Below are 21,639 nucleotides of genomic sequence, written 5' to 3'. Positions count from 1 at the left end.
TATCAAAAAATAATTAGTCACTTTTGATGCTTATGTCTCAGCTAGAAAAGTTACAAGTGAAGGGACCAAACGTTCATGTCCATCGGTTGAAAAGACCAGCCAGCCGCAAATAAAATCACGGCAACACATACTTTCACATTGAGAATATCCTAACTGTAATCTTGCAATATAGAAGGATAGCAGATACTCCCTCCATTCACTATCCATTTACTTGTTTCAGTCTCTATCTAGTCCATATATTGAGCCATAGTTGTGTCCACATGTATCCTTCTATATCTTTCACAGTGAGTTCATAAATGTGGCCATGTACGTAGGTGTTTTCGGCAACAATAGGTCCAAATCCCCAAGGCCACAATTGATCAAACTTTATCCACCTTAACCTAGTTCAAAGCCCTACCACCACCCACAATGATAGTTGAGCTGTGGAGCGGCACATTTTTATCATCGACAATAGTCTCGTATCAGTTTATATTGGACTTGGTAGCAGTGTGATTTTTTATTACATGGGGAAAATTAACTTGCACAAAAACGAGCATAAGTACTGCCCCTCCAAGGTCAAAAGGTCAGGAGAAATTCCCCCCCAAAATCTTTCTTTGTGCCCCACATCCCAATCCTTAAATTGACAAGCCATAATGTAAAGTAAACTAGCTATAAGGCGCACAACATGATTGTGACAAAAAGGCCAAGCCAATGAGGACCATCCATTTCAACTTTATTTGTTATTAAGAAGTTTCATCTATAAATAGTTTAGCTAGGCAAGTACTTCTCTTGGCAATGAGTGTGACATACAAGCGTCAACTGAGTCATTTGAATAGATTGGAAAATGACTAGTTTGAAAAAGCAATGGAGTTAGAGACAAGGCAACTAAAATGCTAGGCAGTGATTGTGCTAATAATAAATCTGAGAGATCTTTTTGTTTCCTGAGAAAGCATACGCCTGTGATGTTTCTTAAATCTTCATTGTACTTTCCCTCATTTTATCTATAATAATTTTCTTATAACTTCCTCGTAAAAAAAAGGGAAGATTGGTGGAACTGACAATATGACTACAAAACAAGATCGGTATCCAAGGTCATGAAAATTGTTTCTTGCTAAATTTAAATTCAACCGTCATTCTTTTATGTATTCGCACAATTGGCTAGGTTCCTAGATCTCATTATCTTTATGCTATAATTTTGTGCGATTGTTGGATATATAAAAAAGGCAGATTTTGCGGAAAATGTCTTTCTTCAGCAAGTAAAGTTGGTGATATATCTTCCCCCTTTTTATGACACTAGTACAAATGCCCGTGCATTGCTACGGGTCCTGAAATTTAATTTCTCAATGCACATATATAATTCACAACTCACTACGTTAAAATAAATAAGAGATATCATAATGTATTACAACATGATAATACTAAACGCAATAACAAGATAACAATGTTGTGCATCTGTGTGGTTTATGGAGTCGTCCCCATGAGCCGTCCCTTAAGTTTATGGAGTCCAAAAGCTACAAAAGGATTATTTTTACATATCGGCATTGCAACCGCATAAATCCTACAGATGCCGAACTGAACCTTGAATTGACCAAACATCATGTTGGTTCTACAATTACATTGAGGTAATCAGTGCTCATTCCGTGCAAACCAGAAATTTCATTTGTCTGTACTAACTAACTGTATTGATCTGTTCCCAATTCTTCCTGTTGAGCCAAATAAATTGTTTGTTATGTTCTGAACTTTCTTTATCTGTTTGGTTAATACGGTAAGCTAATAATTTTTGTGTTCATATAAATAGATCTAAATTAGAAAAGCATAGCGAAAATGTACACGCAAAAAGCGATACAAAGAAGGGCAGCTGAGATAGGCCAGTACATAGAAACACCGCGGGGTGCGCATGGTGTGGTCATCCTTACACATGGCCTCCTCAAAGCTAGCACCGGCGTTTGCTTGGCTCCTCCAAGCTTGTTTTAGCCGAGCATCCCCAAGATCCTGCCTTGGTCCACCACGTCCACGAATCTTCCTCCTTATGTAGATCCACCGAATCACCTCGATCTTTCCATTAGCAATCCATGCTTCAAATGACACATACATACGTTGCGAGTCTGCAAAGTAAGTATCAGGTTTGGGGTGCACGACCACTACTGACGAATAGCTCCGAATAGCTAAAATCAAATACCATATTTTTTCACAAAGGGGAATATAAAATCAGTACCACCACTAAAATAGAAGAAAAAGTAGTACTGCCATTAAAAAAGATAAGAATAAAACCAAATCAAATACCATATTTGTTTCTTAAAAGGAGGATAGAAGTTCATATTATCTCCAACATGTTCACATATCCTATTGGCTCCATGCATACTCCATGAATTTTTCAGGTTGTTTGAGAACTCATTGTCAAATTATGAACTTGGTCTGCATATAAAGAAAATCAACATATACATCGAAATGAATTTGTACCTTCTAAAAAAATATGTTGCTTTTGGGCATCAATAGAACTGTAAGATGCATATACTGATTTTCTCATGGCATATGCACATCTATTTATAAACTTGTTCTGCAGATGGCTTTATCTGGGCATTCTGATTTCACTAATTTGTCATTACCCATCATAGCAAAACACAACACAAGGGTCTAAAATAATAACCATACCTACATAGAAAGTGCTATTTAGTTCAAGAGGATTTATGGACCATTTAGACAGAGGGGCGATATCAAAATGACAATTGTACTGCCTAGTGAAGGAATAAAAGAAAACATACTGATATCAAAAGTGATAATATAAACCAACAACTTGGAAACCTAAAGGACAACAGGAACACAGAAGGCACACCATGCGGAGACGAAATACCAGGAACAACTGGCAAGAGCCGCGATAGGCATGCCCGTAGCCACGAGATGTCGACCCAGCCTGCCGTCCAGAGGCAGTCACAGAAGAACCACGCCCGCCGCCATTTCCAAAGTTGTTGTGCTAAACCACTATAAAAGTATGTGAAACACGAACTTTTAAGGATGGGTATTTAAAAAAAACACATATAGTTTCAGTCTGGACTGGCTACGGTAAGCTAAGTTTCCTCCATCCAAGTGCCCTATGCAGCGATGTAACAGAATTACCTTTGATTTAGTTCAGAACCTCTACTTCTAGACCAAGGCTCTAACCAGTATATGCAAATTTCCACTAAAATGATATCATAATCTGAAATGTTACAAAGGTTCTAAGATAGTAAATACGAACTTTCCTGTAGGTGTATGAGATAACTAACCATATAATAACAACGTAATTCACATGATACCATGCATATACCCACTCTCCAAATTAACACCTGACAGCTCCCCCTTGCATATGGCCGCTCTCCAAACTCCACACAATCAGCACGATAAATAAATTGCACAGGAACTTACGGAGGGACAACCCAAGAACCTGTATTTCACTAAATAGGTTGTGTGCATCAAAATCATCTTTCCTGTCATGGTTGCCTCACTTCACCTTCATGTGACTCTACTTAAGCTGCATAATATACACTAAGAATAACCGTGAGAATACACTGAAAAGTATCAGACTTCTTAATCTACATATGCACTCCTAGAAAACTTTACTACCCAGTGTCCCTGCATATCCAATTAGCATTCAAGTCTAAATGATAGATCTAGTTCACTTCAATTTACTTTGAAAAATCGTTGCAGTTTCACTGATAAGAAGATGCTTGCATCTAAAGAGGTACAATTAAAAATCTTATTCTCTTAGGAGCAGCTACCAACAGGCAAGAAAGATGATTTGGCATCACAATAAAAATCACATAATCACCTTGCCTTTTAATTTCCATGTCCTCATGCTTGTATGATTGACGTGTACCTACCATGAAGTTTAATTTAGTTTCTTCACATGAATCAGCAAGCCTATAAATTTGCAACACGTGAAACAGAGAGGTGATGAGGCTAACAATGAACTGCTCACATTCACCTAGTGCGTCAGTAATAAGATGAGAAAATGTTTGAGTTGCCATGTATAAACACAAACACATGCATTTTTGTGAAAGGGGGGCATCCCCAATCTGAATGGCAAGAATCTGATCTTCTTAGCCGCGCTCCTGTAGAGACAAAGGCCAACCTGAAATAATCAAGATATGTGAGGTTGATTTAAAAAATCAAGATATGTGAGGAGAGGGAAAACAAAATCAAACAGATGAGGAGAGGGAGCACGCCTGGTACTGCAGCACCAACGTACGCTAGTTCTTCGACATGAAAACGATGGAGGAGGAATTAGGCAGCAATACCTAAGAAGGTTGATCACTTCTGGTCGCTGACACCATTGGCATAGGAATCTCCTTGACATCAAACCCTAGAAGCGAAATAGAATTAAATTAATTAAGGGAGACAGCAATTGGAATGAGGAGCTCACGCTGATGTCTTTCCTGCCACCACGGCCGCTGCTCCGCTGCTCATCTCCTTCGCCTCTACTGTGTAGCCGCCTCCTTCAATAACGTCGTAGCACCTCCATCTCCTCCGTGCAGCGCCTCCACCTCTGCCCCGATGCCTTGCGGCGCCCTACCGCGTTCCCCTCCACCAAGGCACGAGGAAGGTGGCGTCAGGATTTTCCCCGGGGGAGACCATGCCGGTCGTGGCGGCGCCGAAACCTTAGGCGTCCTGGCTTGATGGGAGTATAAAGCAGGAGACGATGGCAGTTTTAGTTGGGCCTGGCCCATATGGACGCGTGCGGGTACTACCACGAGGACGACCAAAAGGACAAAGAAAGTAGGGGGAGAAGGGGGAACACGTTCCTTCTTTTTAAGTAGTAGAGATATGCGTGCTTAAATTTCGAATGGTAACTGTCTCTTCAACCCTTAGTAATTTGCTCAATATGATATCTATTCTTCCACAGTGGGTGTACATGTTGTCAGCTAAGCGGGAGAAAAGCTGCAGGGGGATGGTGGAGTGCCTGAAGACGAAGGCAAAATATCTCTAGATCATAGTTCGCGCCCGTCGATAGATTGGCTATTGTTTTGGCGCAGTTCTTGTGCTTAGCTTGCTTTTTAGTTGCTCCTGCGTGGGCTGCTGTGCTTTCTGTTATCAGATACTTTGTAGCAAGTAAGCTAGGTAACAATGTTGCTGATGGTGTTTGTTCTACGTTTTCAAACTAGGTTTGATCCCCAGAGAACTCTCATAGTTTTGTTTGGTTTCTATAAAGTATAAAGCAGGGCAAGTCGCCATTTCTCTACAAACAGCTCAAGGAAAAAACCAATGAGTGGAGTTGTGCATAGACCAAGCATCTACTCTTACAAGATCTGAACTAAAAGAAAAAAATAGGTTTCATTTACAAACGAAGTAACAAAGATGAGTTTCCTGAAGATTTCTCACTATATGATCTCTTCTAGTGAAATACATTAGGTAACCAAGCTGTTACCTAAATTTATGCTGTGATTTTGCGGTCCGTTCTTAGTGTTAACACCATTCAGCTACTCTCCCATGTCATATCCTGAAGTTGGAGATAGCAGTCTTGGCATCTAGCCCGATGGAGTAGTAATGTTTGATGTAATCTCTAACCAGGGTCTCCCTGTACAACGGTGGGTTCTCATCGGACAGGAGCTCCTTGATAGGGCCGTACATCCTCGTCGAGGCCGGGTGGAAATGTGTGCTGAAGAAGCACGCGATGGAGACTCTCGGCGCAACATTCTTCGCCACCACCCTATGCTCCACACTCCGGAACCTGTCGTTGGAGATCAACTGAACATTTTGAACAAAACACAATCAGTTCAAAATGATCAAGAATCTGACCTTGTGTGTCGAAAATAATTCAGACTTAGATGATCACGATGTGCATACCTGCAGGAGATCACCAATATTTACGATGAATGCTCCAGGGGTTGGTGTGACGTCGACCCACCGGTCCTCATGGAGGATCTGGAGGCCACCGATTTCGTCTTGGAGCAGCACAGTGAGAAACCCGGAGTCTGAATGCCGGCTTGTGCCAATGGCCAGTTCAGGCTGGGGGCAAGGAGGGTAGTAGTGGCAGAGTATGATCTGTCCTTGGTTGCACTCGATATCTGTCAGGTAGCTCTGCTTAAGCCCAAGAGCTTCTGAGAGGAGCTCGAACAAAATGTTCCCCAAATTCTTCACTTGCTGAGCGTATTCAAACAGTGCACTGCTGCAGTTTAAGGTACAACGTAAGTGTGATTATTCTGGAATAGATGATTTAAGTAACATTTCCTGAAACTTGGCAAGAAAAAAGGTCCTATAAAGATTAGTTTCACTACACAATTTAGCTTTTATCATTGGGTACCAAAGAGGAGCTCAAACTAACAAAAAGAACTTTATACAGGTAGTTTGTCAATAGTACTAACTTCTCCTATTATAAAAAAGTGCAGAGATACATGGAAGCTCGAAGTTACATTGGTGTTAGTATAAGAGATAAATATAAGATTGTTAACTCGACAGTAACTGAAATCAACTCAATTTTACATATATGACATGCCGCTCTTCCATGATTAAAAAAAGATAAATATAGGATAATAACTGAATTCAGCTAGCAGATTGGCATAGAAACCTGCAAAGTTTATGAATGAATTCATGATATGTATCAGCCTACCAGGCATTAATTCCGTGGTGTTCAAGTTCAACAGAAACACTGATTTTGTCTACATGCAGGCCATATCAAACTTGTTCACGTGGGGCGACTCAAAATCTTGTCGACCAGTTGTGAGAAATATCTACATCATGCATGCCGCTGTAGAACATGAACTTCTTTCACATCGTCACCGAAAGGACATCTTCATGCAACGAGACGTTTGCTGCTCCGACATCACGAACACATCATTGCTGAGGTCTTACATCTGTTGATCTTTTATCGACATCCCCATCAGCACACCTCTGCCACAACATTATCCATGTAGATGAACACGTGTCTTATGACTGCAAGACGCAACACGATACCAGCGACGGCATCGACCGCATCTGGCAGATAACTCTACATGACGCATACGGTTCTAACAAAAAATATTGTGGATGGTGGGATTCCTCCAGCTAATCCTGGCAAAACAGGTGGTCTTACCTATGAACTTCTCCTCTGATATTTGTAAGACATCCCGACGGTGTCTCTTAAGGTGCGAAACATCATCGGTTGCAGCTCCGTCATACACATCGCAAAGATTTTGTGTGCCTCCGACTCTTGCAGTTACACCGACTATGATGAGTACTACATCGATCATGACCACCTTAACCACGGCTACTACAGCATCGGCTACCTCGACATCACGACTACGGCTACACATCGACAATAGCTACAGTGCATAGCATTTGCGTCATGCCTTGCATCCACGACACTTGAGATGTGACTATGTGACTATCGGAGGGAAGCGAGAAGAGACTAGACAATTATACTCAAGAGAGGTTAGCGAGAAAGGTCACCGGCAGGTTTCTGGCAGTTCGCCGGCGTGGGGCGGGTCGGGCGCCATGCGGAGGTAGAGCGTGTCACGCCAGTTAGCCACCCGCGACTGGTACAGGTCAAAGTTGCAGTGGTACTTCACCGCCCTCGCGGGCTCGCGCGAGTAGAGCCTGGCCTTGTCGCTGCCCTCGCCGCCGCCAGCCTCGTGGAAGCCCCGCACCGCGTCCACCGCCGTGGCCATTGACTCCAGAGGCACGCCATGGCCCGTCACCTGGAAGAACCCCCACTCCGCCGCGGCGCGCCCGACAGCCGCGACCACGGAGGCGCGGTCCCCGGCGCCGATGTCGATCACCGGTACGTACTTCGACGACGGCGCCACCGGCGTTTCTTGGCTGGAGGGGTGGATGGGCTCATGCGGTGGTTGTTGGTGGTGGTCGGGGAGGCGGAAGATGCGGGGGACGTGCGTGACACCGGAAGCGACGAGGCCCCGGACGCCGGAGAAGGTGGCGTCCAGCGCGCGGAGCTCGGCTGCCCGGTCGTATGCAGCGGACATGGCTGGCGCCGTCGAGGTGTACGTCGTTGGCTCTGGATGTGGATGAGAACACAGAGACGGCTTGGAATTGTATCCTCTCTCTAGTGTAGTATATATGTCACTATCAAGTTATCAAAAGTTTCAAACTTTGACTGTTATTCTTTTTCTACTGAGACTATTTTTATTCGCAAGTTTCAACTACTGATCATTTGACTATATATACTACCTCTGTCCCAAGGCGCACGCGTATTCTAAGATGAACTTTGATCATAAAAATTAAGTAACAAAATCTTGGTCATATTATATGTAATTAGTATCGTTGGATTCGTATTGAAAAGCACTTTCTAATGATGTTAATTTCATACAAACAATATTTATATATTTAAAGTAATACTTAATCAAACGAAAATCACGTAAAACGAGGACGTCTTACTCCTTGAATCGGAGGTAGTATATAGGCTTCATAACGAGACAATAAATTTGGATTTTCAGTATGTTGGATGATGGATGTGGCAGCCAATTGATGACAACATCAAGAAACGCAACCATATTTCAATTAAAATAATTACATAAAAATAAATGTATCTACGCGACTAAATATATCTTGGTATATTGATTTTTTGGGCATTCATTTCAAATTGCAGGGGGTATAAATTTAGGATAAGCATTAAGGCATGTTGTCTTTGACACTCCTTTTTCTAGCTCGAAAAAATCTATTCGACACCTACTGATTTGAAATTGGAAAAAGACACATTTTCAGACCAATGAGGAATTGACAGTTGTAAGACTCAAAACTAAGAAAGAGAAATGAGCAAAACTGCTTTTATTTGCACCGGACAAACACATTTCCGTCCACCTTTTTGCCAGCCCAATTTTTTTTGCGAAATTCCATCGATCTACTAAGATCATCAACATAAGCACATAGAGATACAAAAGTAATAAAAAATACAAATAATTCCTTGGATCACCTATCAACGCCAATGGCTCATTATTGAGTCCAAACTTGAGTTAGTTTCCGCGTTATATTTTTTTTTGTCTTGCTCACTTTTGGACAACAGGAATGCGGCCTCTTGTTTAAAACAACAGTACAAACAAACTGTTGAATAAATAAGCAAATTATCATATGAACTAATCCAAACTAATACTTGACAAATCATGACTACAGAAATAGCAGATGAACTAATAATGCATACCAACAGAGTAGATGAATAGATAGCATCTAGACAGGATAAATCTATCGCATCTACTCCAAATAGCCGTACTAGGAACTCTAGCAAGATCTGAAACGAGGAGGACACAAACGCATACCGTCCAACGTTGGCGGCGGCAGCAGCAGCGGCGATGTTGGCGGCATCCTGGTTGTTGTCGCCCATGTTGAGGTTGCCGAAGAGGTTGTCGATGTCCGGGAAGAAGTCGTCGTTCGGGAACTCGTCGTCGGACGACGTCGTGTTGCAAGTAGTCGCGCGTAAGCGCTCCCCAAAAACCTGATTGCCTCTGACCCATATAGGTCTACGAGAGGCAGGGTTCCGGAGGCCTACTGCCCCGCCGCTCGGTGCACGCCGAAGGACGGGATGAGGAAGACGAAGGTGGCGGCGGAATGAACTGGAAAGAGGCGGTCGCATATGGGGTCGTACATGTGGCTAGGGTTTGCGTCCGCGCTTATATAGGGCGGTTCAGGAAGATAAGCTCGGCTCGACGAGATTCCCGCAACCCGCGGCACGTCGCGACGAGGCAAGGCGGGTGGCGGAGGTGGAGGAGTGCGCGAGGGCTCTCTCTCTCTTCTCACTCACTTACTAGGACTAGAACAGTCCACCTTATATATACCACTCCAACTCTCTCCCAACTAGCAATGTGGGTCTAAACTTTAGTCCCACCCCTTGCCATTTCCACATGGGCCAAGAGAATTTCAGAATTTGTATTGGGACATGGGCTAAGGCCCAAGGCAAAATTCCAGCAATCCCCCACAAAGTCTCATTGGCACATCTAATACCATTATTCCAGAATCACTGTTTTATATACCGGTGCACGATGGAGACTGTTAAGTTGAACTTACACTAAGAACTTCATGAAACACTAGTTTGCAACTTGAATAGTGGACTATGCCTTGAACTACAAGTTTTCTACGAACTAGCTTCACACAAAGCCTAGACCGATACAGGGCTGCCGCGAGGCTTCCTCGTGGTGTGGAGCCTATACGTCATACTCCAGGGCCTTTCATGAGTTTATTAGAGAGCATCCAACTCTCATAGATTGCACGTTTAACAATCAGACTCGCATAGGTGTGTTCTTCAGAAGATGTTCTGCAAGACAACATCTTTGCTTGAATAAGCCACTTAGAACACATTAAGATAAGTATCAACTTGCCATGCAGATCAGGAGAGTATTACATCTTCACGGAGAGGGTAAATTCAGTATAGGGATACTCTCCTCCCAGCTGACTAACAGCTTGTCACCCAGCTCTAATTCACGGGATCTCCGATCACAAAGAGTGGGTTACCACTGTAGGCAACTCATAGTGTGGGTCTCAAGCCCATCTCCCTCGATGCATTCTCTATCACATTTCGTGATAGACCCTTTGTGAAAGGATCTGCCAAGTTTCTAGACGTTTGGATATAATCCAACACAATAACTCCAGAGTTTCTGATTTTCCTGACAAATTTCAATCTTCTCTTCACATGCCTTGATGACTTCATATCATCCTTAGAACTGTTTACTTTGATGATCACAGTTTGATTATCACAGTTCATAGGAATAGCGGGTATTGGTTTCTCAACCACAGGTAAGTCCATCAAGAGTTCACGAAGCAACTCTGCTTCAACAGTGGCAGTGTCTAGTGCTGTGAGTTCTGCTTCCATTGTTGACCTCGTTAAGATGGTCTGCTTGCAAGACTTACAGGAAACAGTGCCACCACCAAGTGTAAACAAATAACCACTCGTGGATTTAGTCTCATCAGCATCAGAAATCCAATTGGAATCACTATAACCCTTGATGTCTACGGGAGCTTCTATTCTTGTAGACAGTGTTGGGCCTCCAAGAGCAGAGGTTTGTAGAACAGCAGCAAGTTTCCCTTAAGTGGATCACCCAAGGTTTATCGATCTCAGGGAGGAAGAGGTCAAAGATATCCCTCTCATGCAACCCCGCAACCACAAAGCAAGAAGTCTCTTGTGTCCCCAACACACCTAATAGGTGCACTAGTTCGGCGAAGAGATAGTGAAATACAGGTGGTATAAATAAGTATGAGCAAGTGGTAACGGCACCGAGAAAAGTGCTTTGCCCGGGACGAGTAAATAAGCAGCGATAACGAGTATTTAGGAACAAGGCCTAGGGATTAGACTTTCACTAGTGGACACTCTCAACTTTGATCACATAACGAGAATAGATAAATGCATACTCTACACTCTCTTGTTGGATGATGAACACCACTAATTGCGTAGGATTACACGAACCCTCAATGCCGGAGTTAACAAGCTCCACAATATTCAATGTTCATATTTAAATAACCTTAGAGTGCATGACAGATCAACACAACTAAACCAAGTACTAACATAGCATGCACACTCGTCACCTTCACACTATGTAGGAGGAATAGATCACATCAATACCGTCATAGCAATAGTTAACTTCATAATCTACAAGAGATCATAATCATAGCCTACGCCAAGTACTAACACGGATGCACACACTCGTCACCATTACACCGTGCAGGAGGAATAAACTACTTTAATAACATCACTAGAGTAGCACGCAGATATATTGTGATACAAAACACATTGCAATCATAAAGAGATATAAATAAGCACTTCACTATGCCATTCATAACGGTGAATAAGTATTCCGTGAAATATAGCCTAAGAGACCCACACGGTGCACACATCGTCACCTTTACACACGTGGGACAAGGAGTTTCCGGAGATCACATAAGTAAAACCCACTTGACTAGCATAATGACATCTAGATTACACGCATCATCATATGAATCTCAATCATGTAAGGCAGCTCATGAGATTATTGTATTGAAGTACATAGGAGAGAGATGAACCACATAGCTACCGGTACAGCCCCGAGCCTCGATGGAGAACTACTCCCTCCTCATGGGAGACAGCAGTGTTGATGGAGATGGCGGTGATGTCGATGGAGAAGCCTTCCTGGGGCACTTCCCCGTCCCGGCGGCGTGCCGGAACAGAGACTCCTGTCCCCCAGATCTTGGCTTCGCGATGGCGGCGGCTCTGGAAGGTTTCTCGTACCGTGGCTTTTCCGTATCGTAGTTTTAGGTCAGGGACCTTTTTATAGGCGAAGAGGCGGAGTCGGAGGGGCGACGAGGCGGTGACACACTAGGGGAGCGCGGGCCACCCCCAGGCCGCGCCGGCCTATGGTCTGGTGGGCCTGTGCCCCCTCTCTGGCGGCTCTCGGGTGTTCTGGATGCTTCCAGGCAAAATAGGAACCTGGGCGTTCATTTCGTCCAATTCCGAGAATATTTCTTTACTAGGATTTCTGAAACCAAAAACAGCAGAAAACGAGAACCGGCACTTCGGCATCTTGTTAATAGGTTAGTTCCAGAAAATGCACGAATATGACATAAAGTGTGCATAAAACATGTAGATATCATCAATAATGTGGCATGGAACATAAGAAATTATCGATACGTCGGAGACGTATCAGCATCCCCAAGCTTAGTTTCTGCTCATCCCGAGCAGGTAAACAATAACAAAGATAATTTCTGGAGTGACATGCCATCATAAACTTGATCATACTATTGTAAGCATATGTAATGAATGCAGCGATCAAAACAATGGTAAATGACATGAGTAAACAACTGAATCATAAAGCAAAGACTTTTCATGAATAGTAATTTCAAGACAAGCATCAATAAGTCTTGCATAAGAGTTAACTCATAAAGCAATAAATCAAAGTAAAGGTATTGAAGCAACACAAAGGAAGATTAAGTTTCAGCGGTTGCTTTCAACTTGTAACATGTATATCTCATGGATAATTGTCAACATAGAGTAATATAACAAGTGCAATATGCAAGTATGTAGGAATCAATGCACAGTTCACACAAGCGTTTGCTTCTTGAGGTGGAGAGAAATAGGTGAACTGACTCAACATAAAAGTAAAAGAAAGGTCCTTCAAAGAGGAAAGCATCGATTGTTATATTTGTGCTAGAGCTTTTATTTTGAAAAACATGAAACAATTTTGTCAACGGTAGTAATAAAGCATATGAGTTATGTAAATTATATCTTACAAGTTGCAAGCCTCATGCATAGTATACTAATAGTGCCCGCACCTTGTCCTAATTAGCTTGGACTACCGGATCATCGCAATACACATGTTTTAACCAAGTGTCACAATGGGGTACCTCCATGCCGCCTGTACAAAGGTCTAAGGAGAAAGCTCGCATTTTGGATTTCTCGCTTTTGATTATTCTCAACTTAGACATCCATACCGGGACAACATGGACAACGAGATAATGGACTCCTCTTTAATGCATAAGCATGTGGCAACAATTAGTGTTCTCATATGAGATTGAGGATATATGTCCAAAACTGAAACTTCCACCATGATTCATGGCTTTAGTTAGCGGCCCAATGTTCTTCTCTAACAATATGCATGCTCCAACCATTAAGGTGGTAGATCTCTCTTACTTCGGACAAGACGGACATGCATAGCAACTCACATGATATTCAACAAGGAATAGTTGATGGCGTCCCCGAAACATGGTTATCGCACAACAAGCAACTTAATAAGAGATAAAGTGCATAAGTACATATTCAATACCACAATAGTTTTTAAGCTATTTGTCCCATGAGCTATATATTGCAAAGGTGAAGAATGGAAATTTTAAAGGTAGCACTCAAGCAATTTACTTTGGAATGGCGGAGAAATACCATGTAGTAGGTAGGTATGGTGGACACAAATGGCATAGTGGTTGGCTCAAGGATTTTGGATGCATGAGAAGTATTCCCTCTCGATACAAGGTTTAGGCTAGCAAGGTTATTTGAAACAAACACAAGGATGAACCGGTGCAGCAAAACTCACATAAAAGACATATTGTAAACATTATAAGACTCTACACCGTCTTCCTTGTTGTTCAAAACTCAATACTAGATATTATCTAAACTTTAGAGAGACCAAATATGCAAACCAAATTTAGCAAGCTCTAGGTGTTTCTTCATTAATGGGTGCAAAGTATATGATGCAAGAGCTTAAACATGAGCACAGCAATTGCCAAGTATCACATTATCCAAGACATTTTACCAATTACTACATGTAGCATTTTCCGTTTCCAACCATATATCAATGAACGAAGCAGTTTCAACCTTCGCCATGAACATTAAAAGCTAAGAACACATGTGTTCATATGAACCAGCAGAGCTGTCTCTCTCCCACGCAAGCATGTATTTATTCAGAGAATGAAAATAACAAAACAAAAATAAAAGCACAAGGACGCTCCAAGTAAAGTACATATGATGTGACCGAATAAAAATATAGTTTCAAGAGAAGGAACCTGATAATTTGTCGATGAAGAAGGGGATGCCTTGGGCATCCCCAAGCTTAGATGCTTGAGTCTTCTTGAAATATGCAGGGATGAACCACGGGGGCATCCCCAAGCTTAGAGCTTTCACTCTTCTTGATCATAGTATATCATCCTCCTCTCTTGACCCTTGAAAACTTCCTCCACACCAAACTCGAAACAACTCATTAGAGGGTTAGTGTACAATAAAAATTAACATGTTCAGAGGTGACACAATCATTCTTAACACTTCTGGACATTGCATAAAGCTACTGGACATTAATGGATCAAAGAAATTCATCCAACATAGCAAAAGAGACAATGCGAAATAAAAGGCAGAATCTGTCAAAACAGAACAGTCCGTAAAGATGGATTTTATCGAGGCACCAGACTTGCTCAAATGAAAATGCCCAAATTGAATGAAAGTTGCGTACATATCTGAGGATCACGCACGTAAATTGGCATATTTTTCTGAGCTACCTACAGAGAGGCAGGTCGAAATTCGTGACAGCAAAGAAATCTGTTACTGCGCAGCAATCCAAATCTAGTATCAACCTTTCTATCAAAGACTTTACTTGGCACAACAATGCAATAAAATAAGATAAGGAGAGGTTGCTACAGTAGTAACAACTTCCAAGACTCAAAATAAAAACAAAATTACTGTACTAAAATAAACACATGGGTTATCTCCCAAGAAGTGCTTTCTTTATAGCCATTAAGATGGGCTCAGCAGTTTTAATGATGCACTCGCAAGAAATAGTAGTTGAAGCAAAAGAGAGCATCAAGAAGCAAATTTAAAACAAATTTAAGCCTAACATGCTACCTATGCATAGGAATCTTGTAAATAAACAAGTTCATGAAGAGCAAAGTAACAAGCATAGGAAGATAGAACAAGTGTAGCTTCAAAAATTTCAGCACATAGAGAGGCATTTTAGTAACATGAAAATTTCTACAACCATATTTTCCTCTCTCATAATAACTTTCAGTAGCATCATGAGCAAACTCAACAATATAACTATCACATAAAGCATTCTTATCATGAGTCTCATGCATAAAATTATTACTCTCCACATAAGCATAATCAATTTTATTAGTAATAGTGGGAGCAAATTCAACAAAGTAGCTATCATTATTATTTTCATCATCAAATATAGGAGGCATATTGTAATCATAATCAAATTTATCCTCCATAACAGGCGGTACTAAAAGACTACTATCATTATAATCATCATAAATAGGAGGCAAAGTATCATCAAAGTAAATTTTCTCCTCAATGCTTGGGGGACTAAAAAGATCATGCTCATCGAACCAGCTTCCCCAAGCTTAGAACTTTCTATATCATTAGCAACAATGGTATTCAAAGTGTTCATACTAATATGTTCCATGGGTTTTTTAATTTTCGCATCAAACCATCCATGTCTTAAATCAGGAACTAGAATAAGAAGCTCATTGTTGTCCATTATGCGAAACTAGTGTAAACAAGAAACAAAAAGATGCAATTGTAGGATCTAAAGGAAATAGCTTCGAGTACTTACAACGGCGAAAATAGCTTAGTAGCCGAGATCCGGAGTGTGAGTACCTTTTACCTTTCCTCCCCGGCAACGGCGCCGAGAAAATAGCTTGATGTCTACGGGAGCTTCTATTCTTGTAGACAGTGTTGGGCCTCCAAGAGCGAGAGGTTTGTAGAACGAGCAGCAAGTTTCCCTTAAGTGGATCACCCAAGGTTTATCGATCTCGGGGAGGAAGAGGTCAAAGATATCCCTCTCATGCAACCCTGCAACCACAAAGCAAGAAGTCTCTTGTGTCCCCAACACACCTAATAGGTGCACTAGTTCGGCGAAGAGATAGTGAAATACAGGTGGTATAAATAAGTATGAGTAGTGGCAACGGCACTGATGACCCACAAGTATAGGGGATCGCAACAGTCTTCGAGGGAAGTATTACCCAATTTATTGATTCGACACAAGGGGAGACAAAGAACACTTGGAAGCCTTAACAACGGAGTTGTCAATTCAGTTGCACCTGGAAACAGACTTGCTCGCAAGAGTTTATCGAGTAGTAACAGTTTTATAGCAGATAGCGGTAGTGAAATAACGAGCAGCAGAGTATCAAAGACAGCAGTAGTAATTATAGTAAACAGCAGGATTAAAATACCGTAGGCACGGGGACGGATGACGGGCGTTGCATGGATGAGAGAAACTCATGTAACAATCATAGCAGGGCATTTGCGAGATAATAATAAAACGGTGTCCAAGTACTAATCAATCAATAGGCATGTGTTCCAATTATAGTCGTGCGTGCTCGCAATGAGAAACTTGCACAACATCTTTTGTCCTACCAGCCGGTGGCAGCCGGGCCTCAAGGGAAACTACTCGGATATTAAGGTACTCCTTTTAATAGAGTACCGGAGCAAAGCATTAACACTCCGTGAACACATGTGATCCTCACATCACTACCATCCCCTCCGGTTGTCCCGATTTCGTCACTTCGGGGCCATCGGTTCCGGACAACGACATGTGTATACAACTTATAGGTAAGACCATAAACAATGAATATCATGATGAAACAATAACATGTTCAGATCTGAGATCATGGCACTCGGGCCCTAGTGACAAGCATTAAGCATAACAAGTTGCAACAATATCATCAAAGTACCAATTACGGACACTAGGCACTATGCCCTAACAATCTTATGCTATTACATGACCAATCTCATCCAATCCCTACCATCCCCTTCACCTACAGCGGGGGAATTACTCACACATGGATGGGGGAAACATGGCTGGTTGATGTAGAGGCATTGGCGGTGATGGCGGTGATGATCTCCTCCAATTCCCCGTCCCGGCGGAGTGCCAGAACGGAGACTTCTGGCTCCCGCGACGGAGTTTCGCGATGTGGCGGCGTTCTGGAGGGTTTCTGGCGACTTCGACTTCTCTCCAGGCGTTTTTAGGTCGAGGCGAATAAGTAGTCCGAAGGAGGGCGTCGGAGGCCGGCCGAGGGGGCCACACCATAGGGCCGCGCGGGCCCCCCCTGGGCCGCGCCGCCCTATGGTGTGGGGCCCTCGGGCCTCCACTTCAATTGCCCTTCTGGCTCCGTTAGTTTCCTGGGAAAATAGGGCCTTCGCATAAATTCCGAGGTTTTTCCCGAAAGTTGGATTTCCGCACAAAAACGAGACACCGGAGCAGTTCTGCTGAAAACAGCGTTAGTCCGTGTTAGTTGCATCCAAAATACACAAATTAGAGGCCAAACAATAGCAAAAGTGTTCGGGAAAGTAGATACGTTTTGGACGTATCAACTCCCCCAAGCTTAGCTTATTGCTTGTCCTCAAGCAATTCGAGTTAACAACCGAGCGATAAAAGAACTTTCACGAACACATTTGCTCATATGATGTATATATATTCTCATGTTATGGCTAATACTTAAGCAGTTCATAATGAGACACATGCAAATAAGATCATCTAACAGCTATGTCAATCATGAAGAGGTACCAACAATTAATAATAAGCATCATGAATCATGTATATAAGCAGGATTGCAATGTTCATAAGAGAGTATGATAAAGTGGTATCTCGCTTGCCTGTATTTGATTGGCAAAACATAAATGCCCGGGCACCTCTGGAGTTCATAGAAAGACTAGAAGTAGTGATTGTCAAAAGATAAATGCATCAAAGTTATACCAGACAAGCATATTGTACTAAGAATGACAGTTGTGCTCTCAAGAAAGTGCTCAAAGAAATAATGGAGACACAACATAAAAGTAAAAGATTGACCCTTCGCAGAGGGAAGCAGGGATTAACATGCGCTAGAGCTTTTCATTTTTATAAATCAGGAGTAAAATTATTTTGAGAGGTGTTTGTTGTTGTCAACGAATGGTAATGGGTACACTAACTACCTCGCCAACCGGACTTTCAAGAGCGGCTCCCAAGAATTATTGCATATTTATTTGGCACTCCTTCCAACCTTTCTTGCACAAACCATGGCTAACCGAATCCTCGGGTGCCTGCCAACAATCTCATACCATGAAGGAGTGCCTTTTTATTTTAGTTTTATTATGATGATGACACTCCCCCCAACCTTTGCTTACACAAGCCATGGCTAACCGAATCCTTCGGGTGCCGTCCAACAATCACAAACCATGGAGGAGTGTCTATTTAAGTTTAATTAATTCGGGACTCGGGAATCCCATTGCCAGCTCTTTTTGCAAAATTATTGGATAAGCGGATGTGCCACTATTCCATATGAGAGTCCGTCAAAAGTAAATGACAAGGTTGAAAGCTAAACACCACATACTTCCTCATGAGCTATGAAACATTAACACAAATTAAGAAGCATTTTGAAGATTTTAAAGGTAGCGCATGAGAATTTACTTGGAATGGTTTGAAATGCCATGCATAGGTATTTATGGTGGACACTCGGAATGACTTGGTTTTCATGTGTTTGGAGGCACGAGCAGCGTTCCCGCTCGGTACAAGTGTAGGCTAGCAATAGACTAGGGAGCGACAAATCAAGAGAGCAATGAATCGTCATAATCATGCTTGCGGCAAAATAAATTAACGAGAGGCATAAAAGTGATACAAGAACTCGAAGCAATATAGATCATCGAGGCTTAATTGACTTTTTGTTCAGTCATATGCATGCGTGAGCATGTGCCAAGTCGATATAAATGAATTATTCAGAGGAGGATACCACAATGCCATACTTACTTATGAATAAAACAATGCAAGCAAACATCCATGACATGCTACTCATATTAATAGATTGGAGCTAAACATGAGAGATCATAAACTACTAGACTTTCTCAAATAACATATACCTCACATGAACCAACTAAGCATGCTCACATGGATGAGTATATGTACAAAAATGAAAACAAATAGAGTTCATACCAGCCTCTCACCAAAATCAGATTGTCGTAGATCGTCATTATTGCCTTTTCACTTGCGTAGCTTGGATAATATGAAATGAAAACCACGCTCCAGCCACCGAAGACCATTGAACTCATAAAGAACTTTACAAACCAAAGAAGAACAGCAAATATTTTTGGTGTTTTCAAATTGCAAATAAGAACAAGAGGAAACAAGCAAACAAAGCAAAATCTTTTTGGGTTTTCTTATAGCAAACTAGCAATAGCAAATAAAGTGAAACAAATGCAAGAAACCAAAGAAAACAAATGGTGAAGAGAAACAACAGAAATATTTTTGGTCTTTTTGTGTTTTGGAAAGGAACAAAGCAAAAACAAGAAATAGCAAACTAAAAGAAACACAGAAAAGCGAGATGGCAGAAATCTGCCAAAACCTGACAGCAGTACAGAAATCGATTTTTACAAAAATCTTACGTTGCTCAGTTCAAAAAGTGTTCAACTAATGAAAGTTAGATAACAACCTGGGGACCCTGCACAAAAATTTGCAGCTCAAAATGACGCTCTGGCTATTTTTGAGAATTTTTACGGTAACGTTCCAGAATCTGTTTTCAGGCAGCACTTCCCCAAATATCATCTTCCTCTCATTAGAAAACCACTCAAACGAACAAAGCAAGTATGTGCAAGTATCCAGCAACCATAATATGCAAAGAATGAGTGATGCCGGTATACCTCCCCCCAAGCTTAGGCTTTTGGCCTAAGTGGAGTTCAATCCCAACGAGGGTCGTTCCTCGCCGGTGGGTAGTCCATGGAGTAGTCATAGTAAAGCTCCTGCGCAGAAGAAAAGCGTGGAGGCTCCGCATATCCACCATGTTGATGCGAGGAACTTGCTGCATCGGATGATGAGTCGAGGTGCTCCTCGACCTCTATGTCGTCTCTTGCATTTCGGCCTCCTCTCTCTATATGTGCATCCAGTGCACCTTCTGTGACCGACCAATCTCCCCTGGAATCAAGGTTAGACAAAACAAGCGCGAGCAATCTTACTAGTTTCTCGAGTTTTCTTAGTTATTCTCCAAACTTTCTTATAAAATATCATCTTATAATACAGGTTACCCAAGTTGGAGGAATCTGAAACAAATTCATGTTTAATCATAGAGGCTATGTCAAGTTTTTCTATGGGGAACGGAATATCAAAATGATGAGGTTCTACATTATGAAAAGATAGTAAACGGGAGGCGATGAGGCCTCCACACATTCCACCTTTCTCACGGTTAGTAGCAAGTCTATAAGCTATTAATGCCCCCAAATTATAAGACCTACTATTTTGCAGTGCTGCAGCTAGAAAAGCCAAATCCGGGATAGAAAGTTTACTACCAATCCTTTTGGCGAGAACGCATTTGGTAATAAAATAAGCAAAGTAGCGGATAGCCGGGAGCTGAATACTAGTGATTTTACCACTTTCACCCGAGAAACTCCTTCCATCGCAAATCATCTTGTAAAGATCCGAGAGTTCTTGCGGCGATCCCCTTATCTTCTCGCACGACCCCCATTGCGGTATTCTAATTGCTGCACAAAAAGCACTAAATGGCAAGTTGACAGCTTTATTGTAAATTTTATACTCGGACCGTGGGGTTAGATCGCGACCAATTAAACTTGAAGTCCTGCACAAAAGCCATAGTTAATTTTACATATTGTCTTGGCTCTCCTTCAACAAAGTCACTCAGCCCTGCACGAGAAATTAGAGTTTGAACATCTTCAAATATCCCCGCGCTTCTCATGAAATCCGCGCACGGGTAGTAAGAGGGGTATACTCCCTCTTCACGATTGACTATCATAACTTGTTGGACTTCCAATTCTTGCTGGTTCAAGTGATATCTATTCCATTCCATTTTCTGAAATTTCAACAACCAATATAAAAATTTGATTTGGTGACATAAAATTGAGGGAAACTACCATAGGAACTTGCTAGAGTACTAATCATGCATCAAAACTAGTTTCTACCACTTAGAACAAGCATGCAAGCTCACTAAACATGTTACCTACAGCAGCAAAATATTCAAGATATACTCAACCAAACGAAATTCTACTTATTGGATGGGTGGAGGAGTCACATACCGAAGAGCAAATGTGCCAAATTTCAGACAGAAATCTGGGCTGAGCAAAGAGATCGAGAAATCTGGAGCTCTGGAGCAAAAACGCGAGAGAGATGAACTTGGTACGAGTTTTTTCGGGAGAGAGAAGGTGCTGGGAGAAAGAGATGACAAAGTGGGGCAGAGGGGAGCCCACACCACATGGTGGCGCGGCCACCTCCTTGGCCGCGCCGGCCAGTGGTGTGGCGCCCTCTGGTGCCCCACAGGTCATCCTCTGGTGCTCCCAGGTGC

The 21,639-nt window shown here is 42.2% G+C and overlaps 1 protein-coding gene across 2 annotated transcripts; it reads right to left on the bottom strand.

Annotated features, from left to right (window-relative positions):
* Positions 1-5,164: 5,164 nt before the first annotated feature.
* Positions 5,165-7,932, bottom strand: LOC124703403 (1-aminocyclopropane-1-carboxylate oxidase homolog 1-like). Of its 2 annotated transcripts, none has more exons than XM_047235619.1 (3): positions 7,381-7,932; positions 5,800-6,118; positions 5,165-5,700 (listed from the first exon to the last, which is right to left on the bottom strand). In XM_047235619.1, exons 1-3 carry the CDS (start codon positions 7,908-7,910, stop codon positions 5,446-5,448), a joined length of 1,104 nt encoding a protein of 367 aa, XP_047091575.1. In that variant the 5' UTR covers positions 7,911-7,932; the 3' UTR covers positions 5,165-5,445. The 2 variants fall into 2 exon arrangements, with proteins under 2 accessions (XP_047091575.1, XP_047091574.1); XM_047235618.1 differs by having other exon boundaries at positions 5,800-6,121; positions 7,381-7,931.
* Between the last annotated feature and the right edge of the window lie 13,707 nt (positions 7,933-21,639).

Source organism: Lolium rigidum, chromosome 3, assembly GCF_022539505.1.
Source record: "Lolium rigidum isolate FL_2022 chromosome 3, APGP_CSIRO_Lrig_0.1, whole genome shotgun sequence".
NCBI lineage: Eukaryota > Viridiplantae > Streptophyta > Magnoliopsida > Poales > Poaceae > Lolium > Lolium rigidum.
The sequence above is the reverse complement of the archived record's forward strand: the minus strand, read 5'-3'. Positions and strand labels throughout refer to the sequence as shown.

Coding starts and splice junctions, on each gene's coding strand:
- LOC124703403 (XM_047235618.1), bottom strand. CDS start 7,910: ATGTCCGCTGCATACGACCGGGCAGCCGAGCTCCGCGCGCTGGACGCC. Junction 6,122..7,380: donor GAACTGCCAGAAACCTGCCG/GTGACCTTTCTC, acceptor CTTAAACTGCAG/CAGTGCACTGTTTGAATACG. Junction 5,701..5,799: donor ATATTGGTGATCTCCTGCAG/GTATGCACATCG, acceptor CAAAATGTTCAG/TTGATCTCCAACGACAGGTT.